General features: G+C 35.9%; 1 protein-coding gene across 1 annotated transcript; it reads right to left on the bottom strand.

Moving 5' to 3' along the window:
* Window positions 1–1,033: 1,033 nt before the first annotated feature.
* LOC136824742 (ephrin type-A receptor 4-A-like) lies at window positions 1,034–21,483 on the bottom strand. The gene is made up of 19 exons (XM_067080714.1): window positions 21,371–21,483; window positions 20,674–20,744; window positions 18,990–19,130; window positions 17,597–17,801; window positions 17,052–17,372; window positions 15,997–16,176; window positions 15,179–15,351; window positions 14,205–14,394; window positions 13,623–13,843; window positions 10,794–10,875; window positions 9,791–10,117; window positions 9,162–9,293; window positions 8,468–8,572; window positions 7,675–7,853; window positions 6,670–6,792; window positions 5,565–5,635; window positions 4,350–4,493; window positions 1,977–2,073; window positions 1,034–1,318 (listed from the first exon to the last, which is right to left on the bottom strand). The coding sequence occupies exons 1-19, from the start codon at window positions 21,438–21,440 to the stop codon at window positions 1,112–1,114; spliced, it is 3,039 nt and encodes a 1,012-aa protein (XP_066936815.1). The 5' UTR covers window positions 21,441–21,483; the 3' UTR covers window positions 1,034–1,111.
* Between the last annotated feature and the right edge of the window lie 520 nt (window positions 21,484–22,003).

The following is a 22,003-nucleotide window of genomic DNA, read 5'->3' on the forward strand; positions in this document are numbered from 1 at the left end:
AGCCTAAAAATGTTCTTAAAATGTTCTTATTTTCAGCATTTTTTGAGCATTTTGATGTAATTTCTTAAGAAATTGCATGTTTTTAAGTCTCCAAAGCCTTAGTATGTTCTTAGAATGTTCTTAAATTTTTGGGCCTTGAAGCCTTATGTTCTTATATAGTTTGTTCTTAAAAAAAAAACGTGTATTCAGCTTGCCTTGTATACTTATGATTGGCTAAGGTATTTTGATTAAAAACTAACCAAACTCAAACCCAGTCCCCTTCGTTTACTTTATTTTTGTTCTGATAGCGCTCACAAAAGTTCCAAAATCAATAAGTGGTACAAAGGAATCTGGGTAAAAAATTGTGAACCAGTCCTCACGACACCCCTTTCTCACAGACCCGGTAGGAGGAAACTTTCAGCTGGTGGAGATAAAAATAACGGACGGAAACTCAATGGGGATTGATATTCCAATATTTTCTATGGCTAAGGATTTCAATTCTTTTGTTTTCAAGTCAGAAAATTCAGTGGGGATGGGCAAAAATAGCACACTATTTTGCGGTTGATTATATTCAGCGGGGACAAATATTGGAGGAAATTTTTCCACCGGGGACAATATTCTGGCAATTGTTCCAGTGGAAAGGGGGTCCCATTGGGTCTGTGAAAAAGGGTTGTCTCACGATTGTATCACATCCATCAGTATTTAATCAAAAAGTAGTGTAAAGGCCGGTCAAAAATGCGATCAAACCTTTTGGCTTCAATCCTTTATGCTTGGAAAAAGAATTACGTCATAAAAATGTAGCGCGCGCTCGAAAAAAAAGTTAAACACATTTCAACTTTTTTCAACCGTTACGTCAGATCGCACCAATGGAATTGCTTCATTTTTCTTTTGACCAATAGCGTGGAAGCTTTGCTCGAAAAGTGTGATCGAAGCGCACGCAAGTGGAGGCCTTAAGGGAGTCTGGGTATGACATTTGGGACTGCATAAATGTTTAGTCATCATCCTGCATCAGTAAGATTCAAGTCTCGTCACCAATACGTTTTTTATTGACCCTGTATATCTCGTATCCCACCTCGAGAAGATCGTGTATTATAAAAAAAGAGTGTTGCGAAAGGGAATATAGGCACGAGATTCAGCACTTATCATAAGCGTTCATTTGTGGTTCAGCCTTCAAGTATTCTCGATCTGAAATTTCGATTTGTAATTTCTTTTCAACATCATAATGGCTACCAAGACGTGGATCAATAAACACAGTGTCTTCTCCCAACATTTCATCTCCAACAAAATCGAGATATGCGTCACATTCGTTCACTATGTCCAAATTCTTGTAGTTGTCGTTCTAGGAAAGAAGTGAGAAAGAGTCAGATCAGTGATAGTTCATTTTGAGAAGAGATCAGTGCAAGAATAAGTTCATTTTAAAAAGAGGTCAGTGTAGGTATCAGATCAGATCAGTTAGAAGAATCAAATTAGTGAACAAATTCAAATTAGTGTAAGATTCAGTTCGTCAGGTAAGTCATGGCATGTCTCAAAAACATATAAGAATTACCATAATTTTTGAAGACCATTAGCCGGCAAAAAATCAGAAAACCATTGATTTTATACAAAGGGCACCATGATGAAGTTTCTCCGTAGGGGTGTTACCTAATTGTTAAGGCCCTAATTTTTGCGAAAAACTGCAAAAAGCAAAAAGTGCTGACGTCAGCAAAACTTAGTTTTTAAATAACTCCAATTTAGCTAATGGTAGGAACATGAAATTTGGACCAACGTTGTATAGCATTAAAATGATCATTTTTCAAAACAATTTCTTTCGAATTTTTGCTGTCGTCAGCAAAAATGAGCAAAAAATGAAATTTTGCAAAAAAATCAGTGTAAGAGTCAGTTCAGTTAAAGAAAGAGATCGGTGTAAGAATAACCAAAAAGAGTATGATCACTTGTCTTTGTCACTGGATAAAAATCAGTATTAAACTTAATAGCGTAAAGAGATCAATAAAGCATACCGTTGCTTCTTGAAGACTTTGTATACGTTCAACCAATTGGGTGAATGTCGGTCTCTCCACATCTCTATGTTCCCAACAATCCAACATCAAAGAATAACTAACAAAAAAAAAACAAATTTAGTTCTTTAATTATCATGTAGAAATATCTCTCAAAAACTCCACAGTCCACTACATCTAATGAAAATCAAGAGTGAACATTAAAAACAGTAGTGTGTACGACGTTTCGACGGTTATCTTTATTAAGTCAATGAAAATCAAGAATACAGCAATCGCGTATCATACCTACTTCGGACTTGGTCCGAATTTTGTTTATCAAAAGAAGCTCTGAATTTCCACCGAATAGTGTCAATAAAAGTCAATCAAATTCAAATAAGTTCAAGGTTTGGTTTAATTTCGTTGCAAGCGTCACGGTTTACTTTCCCACATAAGAATAACGTAGAACATAAAGCTTCGATGCTCAAAATATTAACAAGCTAAGGAATAAAAAACGAAATTTTAAGGCTTCGCTGACTCAAAAACACCAAAATGGTGAAAATAAGAACAATTTTAAAACATTTTTAGGCTTAAAACTTTTAAAGTTAAGAACATTACATCATTTTATAAAAAAACGTGTAAAGGCTTTTTACAACAGTGACGAAAAGCTCAATGTTGGACTCATTAGATGATTTTTCCTGGGAAGGGGTTGCTAGATTTGCCGAGGTGACGGGTACTTTCAAGTCATATTCGAAAATCAACCTTGAGAAATTTCATTGCAAAAATTTTTGCCCTTTTTGATACTCTTACGACCCTGCGCACTGTCAGCCAAAAATTTTCAATCAACACTTAACACTTTCCAACTTTTAATTGCACTTTTCAAAAAAGATAATATAACCCCCGTTTTTATTAAAAATTTGGAGATTTGATATTGGGCTTTTCCAGAAAAAAAAACCCTGTTGAGGAGGTTCATTTCTGTCCCAAGGGGGTAAGGTTTGATATGTGTCGAAATTCCATAGGGAGATACAAAAATCTGTCAAAAATAACTGGAATTCCATGGGGGTAGCCTTTTAAATCCTACTAAAATTCAGAATTTCAGAGGGGTTGAAAGCTGAAATTGCCTGGAATTCCAGGGAGTTACAGCTGCATTTCCAGCCACAAAATGATGGACCTCCTCAACAGGGGGTAAACGGTTTTTTTCTGGAAAAGCCCATTTCACAGAAAAGTGCTAGCAAGGGGTATTTCGGGTTCCATATCTTCCGAAAGAATTTTTCGTTTGCCTTGAAATTTCACAACCTTCTTAACCTAAGGTTGAACTACCACTGGTGTAAAAATGAAGGTTGTAGCATCAGTAGAAAAAAAAGCTCAATTTTTGTAATCGCAAATTTAACCGCTAAAAATCGCGAATTTTTCAACCAAAAATACATTCAAATATAGCGCTTTTGATTTTCTCATAGTATAAGAAAGCCGCGGCTGGAATGAGTACAACTGAATTTCTGTTGTTCTATCTATGTCGTAAGAACGAATTTTTTTATGGTTCGGTGACAATTTCTATTGTCAATTTAATTTGACTTTTAACAAACTACCTCGTTAGACGTAATAAACGCAAATCTCTTGATAATTCAAGCATTCATAACATCAAAGTAAAAGAAAAGACTCTTGGTTTAAAAGTACTAGAACGTCAGAATGTCAGTGCTTTAAGAACTTGAAGAAAATTGAGTGCCTTGAAATGCCTTCCTGATTATTCTGAAAAATTATCACTGGTATTAGTAAATAAATATTCAAGCTGCATTCTGTGAAAATTCCATTCGAAAAACAACAGTATTGAGGTGACAGAAAGCATTCAAAGTTTAACATTTGGAAAATAGTTCTTTTAATAAAATGTGTGTTATTTGGTCCTAAATTTATAAAAATTTATTTGGAATTTATAAAAATATACTTCAAATAAGGTAATAAGACAGGATAGTGGGAAAAATTTGAGACTTGAAAAGTAGTTGTTCTTCAATTGAATATTATAAACACTTTAAGTTTAAGGACTTTGTTACCTTCGACTTAGCTCTTATAAACCACGGAGACACAGATAGAACATCCATTTACGACAAAAACAATAGCGTCATCATTCCAGCCGCGGCTTTCTTATACTATGATTTTCTAAAACAAGCAAAAAAAATTTCGAAATTATATCAGACCATCAAAAGTTACAGGCATTCTTGTTTCCACTGCCAATTATATCTGGATACACTTTAGTATCAAATAGAGACAAATCAAAAAGGGTTTCCTGGCTTGCCTAGAAAGTTAAGACAAGACAGGATTAGATTACATGATCAATTATAATTTTATTTCGTAGAGGTCAATAGACAGACCTGTGAAATATATTTCTGTAAATAAGAAAAAACTTACATTTCTGGAGTGCAGGTTTTTATATCAGGCTTTTTCATTCGTTTCCCTGCAGCCAGGTGATCCGGAATTTCTTTCGATTTGAGCCCTGGGTACGGCATACCACCAATGGTAAAGATTTCGTATAAAGTTATGCCAAACGACCACCTGGGAGCAGCGGAATACAAAATACGTTGTGACTTATTGTTAATAATCCGTGAAATACAGTAATATGGGTGTTATATGATAATACGACAATTGTAACGGGATAAGATCAGTTTTTATACACTATGATTACAAAAAGTCCCTTCCATTATTTTTATCAACTAAACAACTCGTCTAAAACCGAGTCTAAAATGAACATTTTGTTGAACATTGTAGGAAAATGGGAAGGCTTATGGTCATAATATATATAAGTTACCCCTTATTTTACATATTTCATGAAGCATAAAAGGGAAATTAATACAATAGAAGAACCATTCATCACAAGAAAAAGCAAATCAATTAACTCTACACTAAGCAGATCAAAATATTGTTTATTTCAAATCGTATAAGAATGGCATTGGAAATGTATAGACACTACAGTCTGCATAGGCCCCATGCATAATTCCAACGCCGATGGGGGAAGGAAAATCATTCGACTTAAGGAGGCATTCGAGAGCTATTGAGAGTTCGAGTTATGAAGACATTATAAATTAGCCTAACATTCTCTCAAGGGAACATCAAATCCGTTCGAGTTAAGGAGACATTCAAATTATGGAGGTTCTTGGTAAATGTTCACGATGCCCACTGGTGGATTTAAGACAATACAGCAAGTACGTCGGAAGGAGTGCAATCCTCGTTAAAAGACAATGAAATTACAATTACACAGGTTGCAAAATTAAAGTCTGAAGACAAATCACGGTTTTACTCGAAATTTTTGTGTGCTTGTTACATGACATTTATTTCTAAATGGTTCGAGTTTATTGACACTAATAAAGTTATTAATTGTAAGTTGTAAAGTAAGTTACATTGGAATAAAATCACGTGAACTTTTTCGAGTAATCACATGTTTTGGCTGCATTGATATAATTTTGCAGCCCGTGTATTACAAATCTATTCCTCTGATAAGTTCGACATGGACTAAAACCGCCTATGATGCCAACGATTCTGTTCAAATTAAGGAGATATTCTAGTAATAGAGTTTCGAGTTATGGAGACTTTACTGTATGAGACTGTAGGAGACTTTACATGACTTACACATCACTTTTCTCGGACGCGATATTGTTTTTGATCGATTCTAATGGCATCCAACGCACCGGTAGTTTAGCCTGATGAAAAAAAAAGAATTGAGAAAGATTAACTCTTTATGGAAATTGGAAACCATTTGATGTTGGGTATATTACGCCCAAATGAGCCGTAGCCTTACAAGTTTGATTAATCTAAAAAGCTAAAATTAGTCAAGGAGTTTTTATTGTTTTTCAGGTTTTGTTGAGTTACGTAAATTCAAACGTTCGAATCTGTAGTGGTGATCCCTTACGCAAATCGAACGTTTCCTTCCATAATGGCGGAAGTTACGTACTTTACAAAACATAAAAACCCGATCCTATTTCATGAACTTGCTTTTGCTCAACTTTGATCGAAAAGGTTTCTAAAAGAGTTAAATAAAACTTGCTTATTAAGCAAAAGTACGCCAAAAAGCAACTTCTGTAACTTTTAATACCTTATCGGCCGGCCTTTTTACGCCGACCCTAATTTAACCCCGGCCCTTTTACGCTGGCCCTTATTACGTCACAGCCTGATTTTAGGCTTACACCAATACACATGTTTCCTATTAGCAGATTCATGCAAAAGTCATCACGTTTTTCGTGACTTTTTTACATGAATCTGCTAATAGGAAATACGTGTATTAGGGCCGTAAATAACGCTAAATTTGTTAGAATGGCTATTTATACTTCAATTTACATTAAAATATCATTTTTCATTAGTAAACTGTTGAAAATTCCATTGAAAATCACTAATTTTTGCGAAGTGTTAGATATGGAGTAAAACAATGGATAATTTTTTATCTTCGAATCATACCTAAAATCCTTTAAATAGAGAAAAATTGTCAAAAATGAACGCCATTTTCAAGTAAACTTTGCAAAATTTTGGCCCTTTTTACACCGGCCCTTTTAACGCCGGCCCTTATTACGTCAAGAGCCTAAAAATAACGCCAATAAGGGCCGGTGTAAAAAGGGTCGATAACTGGAGAGACCATCTTACGAACGAAAGGAACTGGAGGAAGATCTTTGTTCAGCGTTCACCTAACAGCTGATTTAAAACCAGTAAACACTGGTTGGGATAGCGAAGTAGTCTTACAAACCTGTCTATTACGATGGTAATATCCTTTGTCGTTCAATTTCCTAGCAAGTCCCAAATCACTAATTTTGCAGATCTTATTATAGCCAACCAAAACATTCCGCGCCGCTAAATCACGGTGCACAATCTGTAAAAAGAAATTAAAAAAATAACCCTTTAACGACTGCGTCTTTTTATTTGTCCTTGCCTAAAGTACGGCGGCTTCTTCTACTGACTGTTCTTAAAATGCCGTGGCTTTTTTACGTGCCGTGACAAAAAAGATCTGGTCATCAGTATTTTTGGCACGGAACGCAATGACGGTATATTTCGGCATCAGTATTTTTAGCACGGAACGCAATGACGGTATATTTCGGCATCAGTATTTTTAGCACGGAACGCAATGACGAGATATCTCGTCATCGGTCGTTAAAGGGTTAAAAAGAAATTTCATAAAAAAAAGTTTGGAAAAATTGGTAGTGCATACTTGTGAGCGGTATAGCTATACACACACCAACCCCTATGTGGAAGATATGGACCAGGAATTAAGAAGGTGAATCTCCAAGATTTGTCAGAAACGTAAAATATTTAAGTCTTTAGCTAGATTTGCAATTCTTGGCTCCGTTAGGGTTATAAATTGAGGCGCCAACCACTGAAAAAAGTACATATTGCATATATATAAGGGATCTTGCAAAACTGGTCCAAATCGAATGTCTATTAAGTCTATTAAGCTTTGCATACGTATCTAGTATGAAAAAAACTGATGCATAACATATTCAATACAGCTCCAGAGTTCAGTGAGGTACCAACATCCCTATTAATTATGAATTATTGTCTCGATAACTCAAACGGGAAACGGGAAAACTTATTCGAGTTACCTTTTTACCTGGCTATTTGGATTGTTAAGATTCATCCCAGCTGGCACGCAACATTGTTTCAACGTTCATCTAACGTTATATGGACGTTGTGAACGTTAAATAAACGTTGAAACAACGTTGTGTGCCTGCTGGGATTAGATAACATTTATACTTACTCCGTTACTTGCAATATGTTTCATCCCTTCACAGATTTCAAGTGAAAAATTCAGCAAGTCAGAAGTCGTTAGGAAAGATTCCTCACTTCCATCTGGACCTTTTCTGTAACCCCGTGACTTTTTGAGGAAACCAAGCAAATCTCCACCAGGAAGATATTCGAGAATGATGCATGATGGATCTTGAACATAATAAGAGTACGCCTATTAGCTCTATCTAGTTTAGACGGTCAACTTTCTGCCCTGCCTATTCAAATTGTTTGAGTAAGCGAAAAGTGGGCGCAAAGTTGACAGTTAAAATCTTTGCTAGGAAAAGATTGAAAGAAGACATTGCATTGATGTCAAAAGAGGGCGATGCATTGACTTTAGGCAGCCGAGTATTTGCCAACTTTGATTAACAATTAGAATGGGCAGGGGGGAAGTGGGCCGTCTTAACTATAGCTTAACCGGGACTTAACCATTAAACCTTAGCGACGTGGTCAGGTCTTTTAAGGACTGGTAATAGATTTAGGTGAATAACCTTTGGCTCTCTGGGTTATCATTGTTAACATCTTAGGGGATTTGATTTAGCGGATATGAAGGTTTTAGGCACTGGTAAAATAAAGATTACGTGGTATTTTCCTAAAAAATGAATATTGTCCATAGAAGTTATATCATAAAAAGATTTTGTTAAATTTGGTGGAGTTTAAATATGGCAAATGACAAGCTTTTGAAAATTTTGGCGACTTTTCGACAAATTTACAAAATCTCATCCGCGCCAAAATTAATCCAATTAAGATTAGTGCTAGAAACCTACCATTGCATTCACCGAGGAGTCGAACCACATTTTGATGATGGCCCAATTCTTTCAACAGGTTCAATTCGCCAATGAAATCTTCTTTATCAATAGCACTGCATTTTACTATAAAAAGGAATAAATTTAATTATCGTTTAGACGGCCGATTTTCTGCCCTGGCTATTATAATTGTTAGAGTAGGCAGAAAGTGGGCACAAAGTTGGCAGTTAAAATCTTTGCTTCAAAAAGGTTGAAAGAAGAACATTGCATTGACGTCAAAGATGGCAATTCATTGACTTTCGACAGTCCACTTTAAAAGAAAAGTGCACCGTCTAAACTAGAGCTCGATTATCGTTTATTAATTTTAATAGCTTAGAATTTCATTCTTATGTGGGAAATCTACGGTACAATTTTTTTTAGATGATAAAAAGTACAGTGAAAATCACATGTCAAAATCATTTTTCGACCTGTGACGGCGAATAGCAATACTATTCAGCGCGTAATTAACGCAGAGACAAGATACATTAACTTAGTATAGCCGTTTGGGAGAACACGAAGGTCTTTTGAATGACTAATTACTCCAGCAGAAATTATTTTAATGTTTACGTTATACAGCACAGCTGCTGTTACGTAGGTACAAGATAATTTATTCTCTTTATACTGGCTCGGGCCCAAACGACTATTGCAAGTGATACAGAGGTGGAGAAAGTCTAACCTTTCAACCTCTTGACAGCTACCCATGAGTCACCATAATGGCCACAAATATTTGATGCTCTTGCTTTGATAACAAAACCAAATTCTCCTTCTCCCAATGTTTGGATATCTTTAAACTTCTTAAAATTATAAACTAAGATGAACAAAAGGTAGATTGAAGATTGCATGAATTCATGATATTCATGACGTAATGTTTTCTACGGAAATACCCAGGTTTTAGCCAGTAGTGGCACTTTTAAACTAGACAATAACGGTGTATATAAAAAGTGCCACTACTGGCTAAAACCGGGGTATTTCCGTAGAAAATGTTACGTCATGATTGTCATGAATGTATGAAACCAGTGGTATTGGTATAGAAAAATAATGTTTCTTTTGAATGAAGAGTTTTTCTCTGTATTTGTTATTTCAGTCTTCGCAACAATTTTGTAAAGTAAATATAAAACTGAAACATTTCGAAGAAATCATTCGAAAAAATACATCGAATTTTTCCAAGAATCCAACTAAAGAATGCCAAAATCCCTACAAAATCTCAAAGAATCTAAATAGTTCCCAAGAATTCGAACATGTTTTGAAAGTGTTTTACCCCTCAATCGAAATCGGGGAGGGGGGCAATATCAAATGTGTAATTACCTTGAGGTATCTCTTCATAGATTGGTTCCGAGTCATAAATTTTTTTCATTGGGTCTTCATGACCAAGCCTCGTTTCCATGGAAACATAAAGGTTAGTATGTTCTTGTTGCAAATCAATTTTTCGCTCAAGAAGCTCAATTTTGTTTACATGTATTCGATTTTCGTACTCGATACGTATAAGCTCTTCTTCGTGAAGCTTAATTTTTCTTTCGTACCAGCGGTAAAAATAAACGATGGCCATTATAATCAAAATGAAGCCGAATATACCGCCCACAACGCCCAGAGCGATTTTAAGCGTCCGCCATTCGTCGACATAAGGTGCTTTCACTAGAAAAATATAGTGGATTATCATCCGAAATGCGTAAATAACGACATTTGATTGGCTTCTTTACTGTCCAATATTTTAGAATGTATAGCTTCCATGGAGGCTATATATTTCAAAAATTGACGTCACACAACGAGTTCAATGACAATTGAGCATATTCTTTTTGACGTTACGTCAGAAAATAAAAATAAGACTTTTGAATAAAAAACTACCAAGAAGCCAGATTCACGAGCTTATAAATTGGAATCATGTTTCAAAACGAAAAATATTTTAGCGATGAACGGATAATAAACCATTTATTTGAATATAACTGCTTATAATTACACATACAGCGTGTCCAGAAAAAAGTTGGAATAGAAGTTTTATACATAGAAATATCTTAATAATTTATATGGACTTTTGTAACTTTGTTACTCCATTCAATGGAATTTGAATATTTATCAAATCACAATTTTTAATCCAGACTCCTGTTAAATAATAACTTTTTAGGATTTAACTTCCATGGAATCTGCTTCAAATTTTTCTGGACACACACGTGCCTACTAAAAAATTGCAAACCGGCATCTTTCTTTAGACGGAGAAATTTGAATGACCCCCATTCTGTAGAAAAAATTCATACATTAATTACAGAATACACGATACAAAAGACCCGAACCCTTTACTTAGAAAAATACATACATGTGACTTGTCTAATCTCAGAGGGACCTGTTATGGTTTGACCAGCAAATGGTCCATTGTTTGGTTTCGCCGATACTAAAACCTTTAAAAAACAAAAAGTTTATTTAAGTTAAATTGACCGATAGTTGCAAAATGATTTCGCAGATATATTTCCCACACCATTCTATAGGACAAAAAAAATTTAAGTAGATCCACCGTTACTTATTTGGTAAATTTACAGTGCGATTATTGACAATCTTAAAAAATTCACGGTAAAAAGCAGACATATTTTAATACACGTTTTTTTCATAAAAACCAGTAAATATTCTTAATTTCTTTTTTCTTTTTTCAGGCTTAAATGATCTTTCGATGTTCTTCATACGCTAAGTTGCTTTTCTTAAAAACTTGAAATATTTTTAAATCTGTTAAAATCAGTACTTTCTTAACAATTACTGAAATCTGAGGTTCCAGATTATACCTAATTTGTTCTTAGGTACCGTGAAAATCACATGCCGAAATCATATTCGGACCTGTGACGACGAATAGCAATTCTATTCAGCGTAAGTCAATGTAGAGAAAAGTAACCATGACAACAATCCAAAATCTTGCATTTAGTGCAAAGTTGATATTTTTATTCTCGTCGTTGAAAACACAACTCAGAAGTGTCATCAATGCTTTTTAAAAAGAGTCAGCGATAGAGAATCATAACATAAAGATCAGTTTATTATTTCCATTCCATTGAAGTAATACTACCATAATTAATAGTTAATTAACTTTTAGTAATTACTGTTACACATTTGAGAATCATATATAAGATTTCTTTCGAAATAAACTCATTTCAACTACACTTGGAGGTTACTGGGGAAGTCGTCAATAGTAAAAATACAAACTGATACAGTCTGTTAGACATTAATATGGTAATATTATTCGCTCTTCACCTTTGATTTTTTCTACAGTGACTAGATTTACACTTGCAATTATAGAATTTCTATAAAATTGGTCGTCAGAGGTTGATATTTTCTTTGAAAACTTGGCCTCTGATACTCAAGGTAGTTCTTAGGTTTTGGCCAATTTTCAGCTTGATATTCTTATGGTTTTTATAAAAAAAGATTTAAAATTGATTTTTTTCACAGTGAATTTTAATAATCAATCATTGCAAATTCACAACAGACTCAGAATTTTGAACATCAAGAAATGATATTACGAAAAAACAAAACGATACATCTAAAAAAAGTTAAAACCCAAGACGTAGCGAGATACATCCAAAATTTATGAATGAGAGTGAACACTGTAATTATTGTCTTTTTTATCAAAAGATAATGAATAAGTCATAAACGTCTGCACTCCCTCATAAATTTTGCAGGGTACACGCTTTTTTTTTTATAGGAATACACTTTATAAGAATGTCCATGATGAAAATGGCCAAAAAATTAAGAATATGGTAAGAATATCACCATCATGGAATTTAGCAACTGAACTTAAGAATGCCATTTTTAATGCATTTTAAACTGTAGATTACCAATTTCGATCTTAACCTAAGAATACCGTAAGAATATTTTTGGATAATATTCGTTAAAAAGTTAAGAATATCCATGATGAAATGAAAAAACACCATTCTTATAAAAAGAAAATCGTGTATCTCGCTACGCCTACCAATAACCTGGAGATTAAGTTGATATTGAACCTATTTCATAGGATTCGTGTTTTTAGTACATGATATTTTTCTACGTCACTGCAATAAGTAATAGTTATCGGACAGTTGCGAGTACAATATGAGAAATATTTTACGAGTTCCGAGATTTTTCCGTACAATATTTTCCGAGCCTTTAGGCGAGGAAAATATACGGAAAATCCGGAACGAGTGAAATATTTCCATATTGTACGAGCAAATGTCTGATAACTGGTTTATCGGTGACCCAAAAAAGGCACTTTTTGTGTTGGAGGACACTTTTGTAGCACAGTGACGTTAGATTGCTTCTACCGCTACAATGCAACAACATCTTTTCGTCAATTTATATTTTTACATGTAAAATACAAGATGTATTGTACTCTTTTTAACCAATCAGATTGCAGATATTTTTTGGATCACCGATAATCAACTATATTTGGTTGAACACTCTTTTGCGAACTGGGATTAAAAGAGTTACAAAACAAAAGTTTTTACCCGTATTCGTGCATTGTTCCGCTTTAACTTGAATAGAAAAAAGCATGTCACAGATGGGCGAGTCCTCTGAAATAGGTGAATACACCTTTTTACGGTTAGCTGCTTCGTATAAAAAGTCACCAAAATTTCAAGTAAACAAACCATCTCATTGGCTAAAAGCAAAAACATAAACAAAAAAATGTCCAGAGTAAGAGCACAGAAAGCACATTTTTCTCATACTCTGAACATTTTTTGTTTATGTTTTTGCTTTTAGACAATGGGATGGTTTACTTACTCGAAATTTTGGTGACTTTTTATACGAAACAGCCCGGGGAAGGTACTTAGGCAAATGGAGGGTACGGTATGTGTCGCCCTTAAGGGTACCTTTTTTGAATTTCCAAAGTCCCGCTAAGGATCGGAAAAATCAGAAAATCAAATTTCAGTCCCACTAAGGGTAGGACAAATGGATAAATTTCAACTTTTTACCCCCAGAAAGATCGAAATTTGGTCAATGGTCAAATTTGTCCCGGTAAGGGTCGTAAAATTCACAAAATTTTCCTTTGTTTTCTCCTTTTTAGTCCCGGTAAGGGTCCGAGGGTCAAAAGTTGGGCGGCACCCCCCCTGTCAGCTCGCAACCCTGGTACCCCCGGGAAAACGGCTAACCGGAAAACGGTGTATTTAATGAAAATTGAAAATTACGGACAAACCTCGACATCTAATAAAAGTCTTTCAGGATCAGGATCATCCACTGTGAAACTATGTTTCTTATTGACAGTATTTTGCTCTGGGACTTTCTCAGTTATACCAGCATATCGAACTAAATATTCATAAGAGTTGCTACCAGTGCTGAGAGGTTTTTGCCACGTGACTGAAATGGTATTGGTTACTGTTGCAGGGTTGACAATCAAACCCAGAACCTTTGTCGGGTCTATGGGAAAATTGAAAATAAAGAATATTAAAACGTTTGCCAACAAATCAGTAATTTTACTTTCAAAAATCTTATTTTTCATAGAGTGTGAATAAAGTCAGAATCATTTGCCCATTCTATTTTGTATCCATGCAGAGGGGAGTGGACAAAGATTTCCTGGGGATAATCGGAAACAGAATGGGGTCAAAGGAAGTTCTTTTATTTTCTATTCTAGCTGGCATTATTGTATAAGGGGAGTAAAAGACTGATTTGTAAAAGATGACACGCAACGTTGTTTTAGGGTTCATTAGTATGTTCACAACGTCCATATAACGTTAGACGAACGTTGAAACAACGTTCTGTGCCAGCATTGTGTGCTTACATCCATCTTGAGTAAATGTCATTTTATCATCTTGAATTTCGGCACTGCATGCTGGTTTTCCACCGATATCCGATCCCAAATTGCTGAGAGATGCTTCATTATGGGTGCAAACACGAACAGTGAAGTTTGTATGCGATGTCAGATTTTGGAGAATGACTGTTTCGTTTTGCGTTCGTTCCATCTCTCTTCTCTGAAAAGTCGGAAAACTAATCAAAATATCCAAAGAAAAGATACCTTATCGGGGAAAACTTCGTCGGGGAAAATTTTCGACGGAGAATATTTTCGATAGAGAGAAATTTTCTTATAAGAAAGTCGAAAACATAAATTTTATCCTGCTACTGGTTAGCGATGTTTTCGCACATCCTTTTTAGAGCTTCAGCGTGGTGTGAAAAAAACAATGATGATCCGATTTCAAATTATTATTAGCCAAATGCTCAATAATTCATCGGATGTTTAGTTTTGGAGGATAAGAGAAAGGAACTCAGCTTCATGTAAATTCTGAAATAAGCATTTTAATTCGACCAACCAAAATCTTTGATCTGAGTTTTTTTTTCAGAAAGTGGCACCCTAGTGGTAGCACTACCCAAAAGTGGCATAAATGTTTCCTCGAATACTTGTGATGGTGTACCGCCGTTTGACGACCCTTTTCAATATTGCTATGGCTTGCTATATGATCAATAATGGCGGATATATAGCTTTGCTCGGGAGAATCTATAATGACCAGTGACCTTTATATATCCCTGGTCCAAGTTACTCAATGCCAGGCAAGCAAAATATTAAGATCGAAGTTTTTTTGAAATTGGTACGCACGGAGAGAGCGCTAGATCTAACACTAATGATGTAGTGCCATTGGACGTTAACATATAATGGCTTCTTTTCATTTACCAATTCCAATAAAACTCCAATCAAAGATGGCGGATATAGCTTGGTCCAGGGATATATAAAGGTCAGTGATAATGACCAATGGCACTTACGCCTCCATATTCCGTGAACAAATTACAAACAGCCACCGGATGAATACATTCCACTACGTATATGACAGGTTTTAATTCTCCGATATTTGATGGTGTGCTCCAAGAAAGTCCGATGGTATCATTTGTTAAACTTGAAGCATCAGTTTTTACATCTCTGACTTTCGTAGGGTAAGCTGGTGTTGAAAAGATGGAGAATCTTAAATGTAAAATGATTCTCAAAGATACTAAAAATATTGGCTATGCTATAGTCTAAGACGTGTTTCATCCCGTGAAGACGGGAGTTTTTTTTCGGGGGGGGGGGGGGTAGCTGTTGTTTTAAACTGTAAACACAGACTCTATTTTCCGCCGCGCAACATATTACGTTTTATAATATACAAACTATGTTATATCATGATAATATATTATAGTGTGTGGACGATAGTATCGTCTACTAAAGATAGACCGACCCTGCAGATGCATCGGTGCAAAATATCTGGTGTCCGGTGTAAAGATTAAATACTTTTCAACACCGAGGACATTATGAAACAGGAAAGAAAACATTAGGCCCTAAATCTTACACCAAAGACACACCGGACGTTATATCCGATGCATTTTTGGCAAGACTTTATGACACCGGTCATCTAAGGAAAAGAATTTATTTCAAAGGGATAACAATTTTATCAAAAATAACGATACCGTTCTGAGTAGATTTTTGCCTTGAAATCCTACAGCATTCTGATAAAAATTGTATTTTTATTTTTCTGTTCTATTCATTGTTCACCTTTTACTATCAAATATATATTATCGGTTATGTCTCTTTAATAAATTAAATTACTCACAAAAGCAATCAGCTGCCCAATTTTTCTTTTCTTCTTCTTCTTTCAAACGAAAGGTTGGTCCCGACTCTACATTTCCACACCGGCATTCATAGCGAGTGGAACGATCATTGAAACTGTTCTTCCCACATTTTTGACATTGCGCGTGTCCTTTAATGCTCTTGTAATAACCTTCTTCACACACTGTGAAAACAATAGATAAGGTTTGTCTTATTGAACTTCAGTCAAGCAGTGTCGGATACAGGAGGTAGGCTATCTTATTCATGGAGAGTAATTAGTTTCCATATAAGGTAATACGATAATAAAGTGCACTCTCCTCCATTGGCTATAGCCTCCCTCTGTATCTGAGCCTGGTCAAGGAGTTTCTCAAAATCATTGTTTTTCATTTGTAATTGTGCGTAAATCCGATTAATCCCGATAGTCGCGTTCGATTTCCGATCTTTCCGGTTTGATTTCCCTATTTGGTTTGCGTTTGCGCTCGCACTTACTAGGATATACTCTTTTAAATTTTATGTTAGATATATTAAGAAAGGCTGACCACGATAAAGATACTTGCATGATGGTTCGCTATTCAAAAATGACAATTACCGGAGTTTGCAGCCGTCATTACGGCTGTTTTATATGATTCTAGAAAGACCACTTTTTCTTGGTATTTTCTAAACCAAGGGGGGCTATAAATAATTCGGCTACCAATAAATTCATCTTTATTTCTTATTTGACTTTACAATACATTTTATAACAATCTAACATTCTGTGAATAGTTTTAGACATCTGTTCTTTATAAAGCAAAATTCACGTGGCTACGAAGCCCAAATAGACCTTATTGGAGATTTTGATTTTTTTGTAAACAGCGATGCATTGTGGGATTGTTTCAGGGGTATTAAAATTGAATTCCCTCGAAGAATTTCTAAGTAATTTCTATTGTAATACCCCCGAAACAATCCCAAAATGCATCGCCTTTTTTAGAAAAATCAAAAACTTCGATAAGATCTATTGAGCGATGATTAATCCGTCTATATCTCTCTTAATCATAAAAAAGTTTATAAAACTCTACTTACATTGACAATTTTCACCGGTAGAATCTTTCTCGAAAGTAGCATCACAAACACATTCCCCAGTTTCAAATTTAGCATTTGCTTTATCATCGCAAGTTCGTTGAAGAGGTAGATTTTCCTCTAGTTTAACAGCATTAGTGACACATAACCCGTCATCATAAACAGGTTGAAGTTTCTCTCTTGATGCTGGCGTGTTAGGATAAAACGCTAAGTTTCTCGTCTCTGCAGGGCAATTCAAATAACTGATTTTGAGCGAGGATAGAGTAACATTTTCAACTCCTGGATGATGTTTTTCGAACAACGTTCCCCAGCCGAACCAAATATCTGTTGAGAAAAATGTCAGTTATTTATCACTATAATTCGATCTTCAAGACATTGAGATTTTCCCTCGAATTAGAGAAAGTTTTGAATCATAGATATAGCCTTTTTATAATCTTGCAAAAGCGGCTTGTACCCGATTTTCCTGGGTTTGACCCCCCCCCCGGGCCTCCACAAGACAAAATTTACAAACAGATCAAATTTACCCACAAACCTTTGCAGTTTCTTACCCAGGTAAAGGTATTTAAAAGTTTCAGTTCTGCTTTTCGATGTTAAGTCAATCTCCACTTTATCCGACGGTTTAAAGTGTAGATTATGGTCGTTTAGCCGGTCTTCTATCGGATCATCATCCAAATCGGGTGTTTCTCTGGAGGTGTGGCCCATACGAAACGTATAGGGAGCTGTTGAAAGTTTGGAATCAACCAATATCTCAGCCTAAAGATGGAGAAAAAAGCTGCTTAATTTCAACATACATATATTCATAGCCACAATATATAGACAGTATTTTCATCTATTTTCCTAAGCCATGTTATTTGAAGCAAAAGAATGCGCCATAACCGCTGTAATGGTCTAGATTGAAATTTCCGGCAACGAACTGTAGTTTTGTACACTTCAGTAAGGGCAGCTCTAATTCATTAATTTTGAAGCGCCGAAAGGGCTAGAGAGAAATCTTTAACCTTTCACAGCAAGAAAATAAGTTCTAAACCTTACGATTTTTGCAACGAGGATCAGGCACTTTCATTGTTTTTATGCGGCATTTTTATTTTCAATCTAGCGATGGATTTTCTTTCAATACGGTATTTCATGGCAATAACACGTGGGTCGCGCGTTTTGGATTGAAAATAGCGTGATTATGTATCGGAGATATTCTACGGCTACGGTTGCGGGGCTGCCCGTACGGGTCGTCACCAAAGGCGACATGTCGTTGTCTACTTTGCTCTTTACGGGAAAAACACCAAAACACCGTATAAGCAAAGTCGACATAATGCTGCATGTCAAATATCGAACTTGCTTTCACCCGCCATTACTTGCCTTAGCCGTAGAGAATTCCAGATACATAACCTCGCTAATAAGTTTCCCTTTGAAACTCAATGCTCTGACCAGTATTTTGTTATGATATCTGTGATTTTAAGGGCTCTTATCATAGTCGAAAAATTGGTTTTAGGATTCGAAAGTAAAACTTTTACTTCCGGCTTTGAATTGTCCCCAAAAATCCGCAAAATCTTTTTTTTTAACTGGAGTATGAAAAGCAACGAAAAACTAAGACACATCTAAGAAACATGCTGAGGCTGAGAATGAGAAAATAACATTTTTTAATTCGGTTTTTCTTAAGACCTTCCAATAAAGGCAAAGTTCCAGAAAAATACTTACATAACAGTTAGAAACACTTGAGAAAGTCAGAAAATCAATATAGAAGATAGGAAAGTACCGTAGATTAGTCTGTTAGACCATTAATTGTATTATTGACACGCGTCCTTTAAGAAGCCTGACAAAGTTTAGAAACATGTAAAAAAAATTAAGGCTCAAAAGGCTAATTTCTTAAGAAACATCGAGGCTGCTTGGTTTAACTAGTTTATTAAAAAAAAAACGCGTAAATGACTACTGTCCTTCCCCCTTCCTTACCTGAATAAAAACTTTCCACGCTGGTTGAACATCAATGGATGGAGACATGAAAGATACGAAAATCAAATACTTCGGTACATCACTATACAAAATGGTTAAGGCTGATGTCTTGTTCGGGTAGTGGATGTTCTTGAAATTTTTCTACAGATGAAGAAAAACTAAAAGTCAATACACATTTTCGGCCGTAGCCGCCAATTGCGGCGCGGGTATTTTTTTGTCTGCTTTACCACCTTAAAACCGTCCCAGTCTTTTTTTCGCACCTAAAGACAATAGAAAAAAAGTGTAAAAAAGGGATTGGATCGAGTTTAGGGTGGTAAATTAAATAATAAAATGGCACGCGCCTGACTGTGCGACTACGGTCGAAAAGGTGTATTACTCTTACCATATTCAATTAATGTGCCATTCAATTTTATAAATGTACAGGGGGTTAGACGAATATTTCCAGAGGGAGTAATACTAGAAGAATTTCCAGGGAGTCTAAAGAAGTAATTTTTCATTTTTCTAGGGGGTAAACGAGGAGTTTAGTTCGTCCATCTTCACTTCACGTTATCGTCCATTACAGCGATAGTAAAATATGGCGGTATGGCGTTATAGCGGTATACGGGAAAAAATCGGCGGGAGAGTTTCGAAGAAACGACTGACAAGACTGGCAAACTCTACCGACTGTAAACTCTTTTCGGCAAAAAAACCCGTTTGCGAATTTTCTTCGACTTTGGGTGATTCATCTTAGACTATAACATTTTCAAAAGTCAAAAGTCTGTTTTGACTTTTTAAAATCAGCTATTTCTCTACCCCTTATTTCCCTTGCAGTTTTGCCTATGGCGTCACTAGTTTGGTCATAAAAAGTTTTCCCGGGCCTAATCCGCGTCCTCCCTCTCAAAAATATCTTGTAATATACTGTTCTTTGGAATAGACTAAAAATGGTCGTAAAAAGGGTGTCACGGGATCCAAGGCTTGGCCCCCTACTACCACTACATGAAAAAGGCAACTACTGCCTTAAGGTGAAAATAACCCAAAAAAGAAACTGTTTCTAGATTGAAAATTTCATCATTTCTCACTGTCCCCAAATAGGAAATAGAATTTTTGTAAACAAAGCAGATTTTTGTTTCCTAATCGAGAAAGAGTTTCCAAATAGGGAAGTTTTTAATTGGGAATGGAAACGTAGAATTAAGAAGTGATTACCCGATGGATTTCTTAACTACCTGGCGAATATTATTTATTTTCCCTCCTTTACAAGAGGGGTAAGTTTTACACTTTCCACAGGCATTTACAGAGTGCTCAGAGGCTCCGATGCATCGGAATGGGTCCTACCCTCGATGGAGTAGGAATCACATCGCAAGCAGAAACCCTGCAGATGTGAGCTGTCGAGCCATGTTGTTTACCACGACACTCGAACTACACGGGAGAACGGATGTCACGCCACCATGTCTGGAATATCTACCCATACTCTTGTATCAGAGTTATGGTACCCAATTCCCTTCACATGGTATGGGTTGACCCAGGTGAAGGGAGTATTCACTTGCCAAGTGAATTGTAGTGCCACGGTGGGTATCGAGCTCGGACCTCCTGGAGAGAAGTCAAGCACGTTACCCACTATACCACTGATACATACAATTTGTACTACGAAACGATAAACGCGAGACACACTCTGGTACAGAGTAGCCCGAAATGTGAAAACACTTACAGGGCTGTTAACATCATTTAGGTGGACAGTCCAATTCCTGAAGCCGACCTCATCGGAATCGAAAAGAAGACCTAGAAATAAAAAGAAAGAAATCACGGGTTTACATTTATTTACTTTAATCACGTGTTCAGAGATTTTTTGCTTTATTTTTAAAAGGTTAGCGTGCGAAAATTTAACTCCAGCGAGTTCTGATTCTAGTCTAGCGAAATGTAATTTTTCTGGGGGGTACTACCCTTGCCGACCGACGGGTCACAGTGACGCTGAAGTTTGAAAATAGATTCTACGTTGGACTTGTTTTTTTGGAAAAGCGACCCTATCTGAAAATGAGATTGAAATTCTATAGTTTTCCATATTTTTCGGAATTCTCCCAAATAGGTACCCTACGTGGGACTGATTTTTCTATCTTGGTGCTTTTGCAACTATACCTGGGACTCAAGGAGGTGAAAAAAAAGTACCCTGACCAGCGGCACATCCCTTTACTCCTTTTTTGCCCAAGTACCTCCTCCCCCGAGCTTGGCTCCTTGGACCGGCGAAATTCACCATTCCCGGGCCTAAATAAGACCCCTGGGTGAGAATCAGAATATACTGTATACTTAAAACTGTTAGTTTTTTATTAGTTTTTTATTACTCAATACTATAAGATACGATTCGAATTCGATACATATAAAGGCATGTTCTTTATCATAATATAACTTACTTTCTTTGGCTTGGACAACAATAAAAAGTGATGACACTAGTATTATGTGTGACAAGATTTTGATTAACATTTCTCATTATCCTTCTTCCTTCAAAAATATATATTTCTTCTTTTCTAATTTGAAAATGGAATATTTATACAATATTAACTGTTTTGAAAGTAAATGTGGGAGAATATTGACTGCAGCCAACGCACAGACCTCGTAAGGTTGCGTTGGTTAAGGTCAATATTTTCCGTATTGACCGAAAGAACAGTTATTATATTGTGTGATGTAAAACCAGGCAATACATCACTTGCAACCAATCAGCTGTTGGGTCCGTGATGTAATGTCAGAAGACATTGCAGTGATGCATATCATGAGTAAGCTCAAAGTACACTCCTGTCTCACAGCCCTGTGTAATTTTTCCACATTGGTGATACAAATTCTAATGTTCCCAATTCAAAATATCGAATGGAGATGGTTTTGAATTGGATTTCTTTCTATCCAAATTTCAAATAGGATTAAAATTCAAAATCAATTTCTAAGTAGGGTATTTTCACACTAGGGACGAAATTTTTGCCAAACCTTCCAGTTAGAGCCAGGAACAACCAACGGAATTTGGACAAAGATATGTTTAAAGAAATAACGGTGGA

Source organism: Clytia hemisphaerica, unplaced genomic scaffold, assembly GCF_902728285.1.
Source record: "Clytia hemisphaerica strain Z4C2 unplaced genomic scaffold, Clytia hemisphaerica genome assembly, whole genome shotgun sequence".
Lineage (NCBI taxonomy): Eukaryota > Metazoa > Cnidaria > Hydrozoa > Leptothecata > Clytiidae > Clytia > Clytia hemisphaerica.